General features: G+C 41.2%; 1 protein-coding gene across 1 annotated transcript; it reads left to right on the forward strand.

Annotated features, from left to right (window-relative positions):
- Positions 1–791: 791 nt before the first annotated feature.
- On the forward strand, positions 792–2,512 carry LOC131323465 (zinc finger protein ZAT9-like). The gene has a single exon (XM_058355275.1). The coding sequence runs from the start codon at positions 1,127–1,129 to the stop codon at positions 2,270–2,272; it is 1,146 nt and encodes a 381-aa protein (XP_058211258.1). The 5' UTR covers positions 792–1,126; the 3' UTR covers positions 2,273–2,512.
- The last annotated feature ends 670 nt before the right edge of the window (positions 2,513–3,182 follow it).

Consider the following 3,182-nt stretch of genomic DNA (forward strand, 5'->3'; position numbering starts at 1 on the left):
TTGATTCCCCGGTCCACGTGTCATTCACTCTATTTCGTCGTTACAACAAACCCCAAACAGTTTTCTTGACTTTGTACAATGTACAAGAAGTACAAACAAACCCACCGGCTCATTTTGGGCAACTTCCACTTTAATTCCCTATAATCACCCTTGAATTAATTTTGTCAAATTTTCTAATTTTCCCTAATTAAGAAACCACGTAAACATTGGCAACCCAAGTGGGAAAATACATTAATGGTAGTCGTTGAATTATCAAATTAAAACAGTAGATTTTCTTCTTCATAAACGATTTTTTCCTCTTTTTGTTTAGTGTGTGTTTACTTCTCAAGTTCGTCAAATCATAGTAAATATGTCTAACAATGAAAATAGAGAATAAATTCTTTACACCGCCGATGTAAACATTTATTTCCTCCAAATTAATTGCATTGCGACATGTGTCAAAATAGTGATCCCAATTAATAAAACATGGCGACGTGGCGCAATGCAATTGATTTGGAAAAAACAAACGTTTACACCGGCGGTGTAAAGAATTTATTCTCATGCAAATAATAAGAAACTTTGGCTTCCTTTGCAATATCTATTATGCATTTTTCAACTAGATTATCATCATTATCATTTTAGTTTATCTATTCACGATGAATCTGTTAACAAAAAAAGTAGAGAAAAAATCTGAAAAAACTCAAGAAAATCTTTGGATACGACTTGTTTTTAGGAGATAGCGAAGGGTAGTTTTGGAAATACGGATTGGGGTGTAAATAAATGCAGATAACGGGTGAACCCCTTGCATGTTACATGTCCCTCTTTCTCCCTTCATGCATAACCTTTACTTAAATTTTTATTTATTACCTTTTGCCGTTTTCAAAAGCGAAACCATTTGACCGAATTGCCCCAAAGGAAAAAAATCACATCGAAATGAAATCCAATTACAAATTCCAGCAATTCCCCTCTGAATTACTCCACATATTCTTGTATATATTACACACCTCCTTGGTGGAGCAATGCTTGTCACCTACTCTTACTTCCACACACTCTCTCTCTTTAGAAGCCTCTCCAACACACAAAGCTCTCACGAGCCTAGTTTAGAGAGAGAGAGAGAGAGAGAGAGAGAGAGAGAGAGAGAGAGTCAATGGAGAAACACAAGTGTAAGCTTTGTTTCAAGAGCTTTGCTAATGGCAGAGCTTTAGGCGGTCACATGAGATCTCACGTTATGAATCTCTACTCCCCACCCAAATCAGACCACCACCACCACCACCACCAACAACCCAATTTTGATCATCAATTTGGGGCAGAGAACGATTCAGCTCCATCGCCATCTTCGTCATCCTCATCTTCAGGAGAAGAAAACGAAGAGAGAGAGTTACTGTCCTACGGGTTGAGAGAGAATCCAAAGAAGAGCGTTAAATTGGCAAGCCCCGAATTCTCATTTGCTGGGTCTGTGGTTGTCATTCAGGACAGAGAAAGCGAGACCGAGTCCTCGAAAAACCCGACCCGGAGACGGTCGAAGCGGATTCGAAAACTGGGAAATTCAGATCACCACCACCACCACCACCACCACCTCTACCAATGTCACGGCGGAAAACCCGGGAAAAAGCCCAAATTGGGGAAATCGAGTTCATGGGCCGCCGAACAGGAGCCCATGAGCTCGATTTCCGACACCTCCCCTGAAGAGGACGTTGCTTATTGTCTGATGATGCTGTCCAGAGACAACTGGATGAGAGAGAAAATCGAACGTGAAGGCGACGAGGAAGACGAAGAAGAAGACGATGGTGATGATCAGAGCGATACTTACGAGTTTTTCAAGCCCATTAGTAGTAACAAAAATCAAAGGGGTAAAGGGAAGTACAAATGCGAGACTTGTTTCAAGGTGTTCAAATCGTACCAAGCGCTTGGTGGGCACAGAGCGAGTCACAAGAAGGCCAAGGTAAATAGTTCTCATAATTGCAGTTCGGCCCGTGAGGAATCTGAAGTTGAGTTAAGAAATGGGGGAAATTGTGAGGAGAAAATCCACGAGTGTCCTGTTTGTTTCAGAGTCTTCGCATCTGGACAGGCTTTGGGTGGGCATAAGAGATCACATGTTATTGGGTCGCAATCCACTACAGCAACAACAGCAGCAGCTTTAGCTAAAGCTAAATCTCCGTTGAAGTTTGGTGAGAGCTTTATAGATCTTAATCTTCCGGCTCCGATTGACGACGACGACGATGATTGTGGTGACGAGGTTAGTCAAATCGAGCTCTCGGCTGTTTCTGATGCGGAATTTGTCAAAACTAATTAAAGTTTTGAGCAAGTAGAGTTTGAAGAATCTGCATGAATGAATTGATTGATTTGGGTCAAATGGGTTTCAATTTTTTATGTTGGTAATTCGGATTCGTAATCTTGACCGTCATCGATTCCGTTTTGATTGTGGTTTTGTCGTTGTAACAGTTGATTTAAGAGCATCCATTAATTAATGGAGGAACCAGAAGAGTTTTACTATTTGATTTCGTAAATCTAATCAATGCATATATCAAAGAAAGAATGTCATATATATATATTTTTATAGGGGAAGTTGTTATTATAATTGGAGTATTTGTTTGTATTCATTAGAGAGAGAGAGAGAGAGAGAGAGAGAGAGATGATGAAGAACTCATCAGCAATGTACTAGTTAAACTTATTAGTACAAGGTTCCATCCAGCTGTTCTATCTAACTGGTTCTACTTCTACCAAATTCTTTTCTCAAGTTTTCTATGATGATCAAGAAGCGATTATTTAATTATGAAAAAAAGGGCAACTTCCACCTGTCACTACTACTGGCACTATGCAGTGGGTGAAGTGGAAGCAGATGAGATGAAGCTAGCTACTCCTATTATCCGCCCGGCCACTGCTGATACTCTGTTTCTCTCTCTCTCTCACGCGCGCCCGCGCACACTTTTCTCTTCCATCTGTGCTTGTAACTGTTTTCAGCTTTACTTGCGGATCTAACGAGAAGTGCTAGCCGTACCGACCAATTTCAAACCGAAACCGTACCGACGGCCGCTCCGGGCTGTCTCCGGCCACCGGACGGCCGATCCGAGCCGTTCAAAAATTCTAAAAAAAAAAACCGAGGGGCCGCACGCGAGAATAAACGGCATCCGATGTGTGTAGGGTGGTTAGATCGAGTACCCTATTTTTCGCGTATATATATATACACGAGTATACACGAAAAA

This window comes from Rhododendron vialii, chromosome 1a (genome assembly GCF_030253575.1).
Source record: "Rhododendron vialii isolate Sample 1 chromosome 1a, ASM3025357v1".
NCBI lineage: Eukaryota > Viridiplantae > Streptophyta > Magnoliopsida > Ericales > Ericaceae > Rhododendron > Rhododendron vialii.

Excerpts from the sequence above, each read along its gene's own strand:
- LOC131323465 (XM_058355275.1), top strand. The coding sequence starts at position 1,127 with ATGGAGAAACACAAGTGTAAGCTTTGTTTCAAGAGCTTTGCTAATGGC.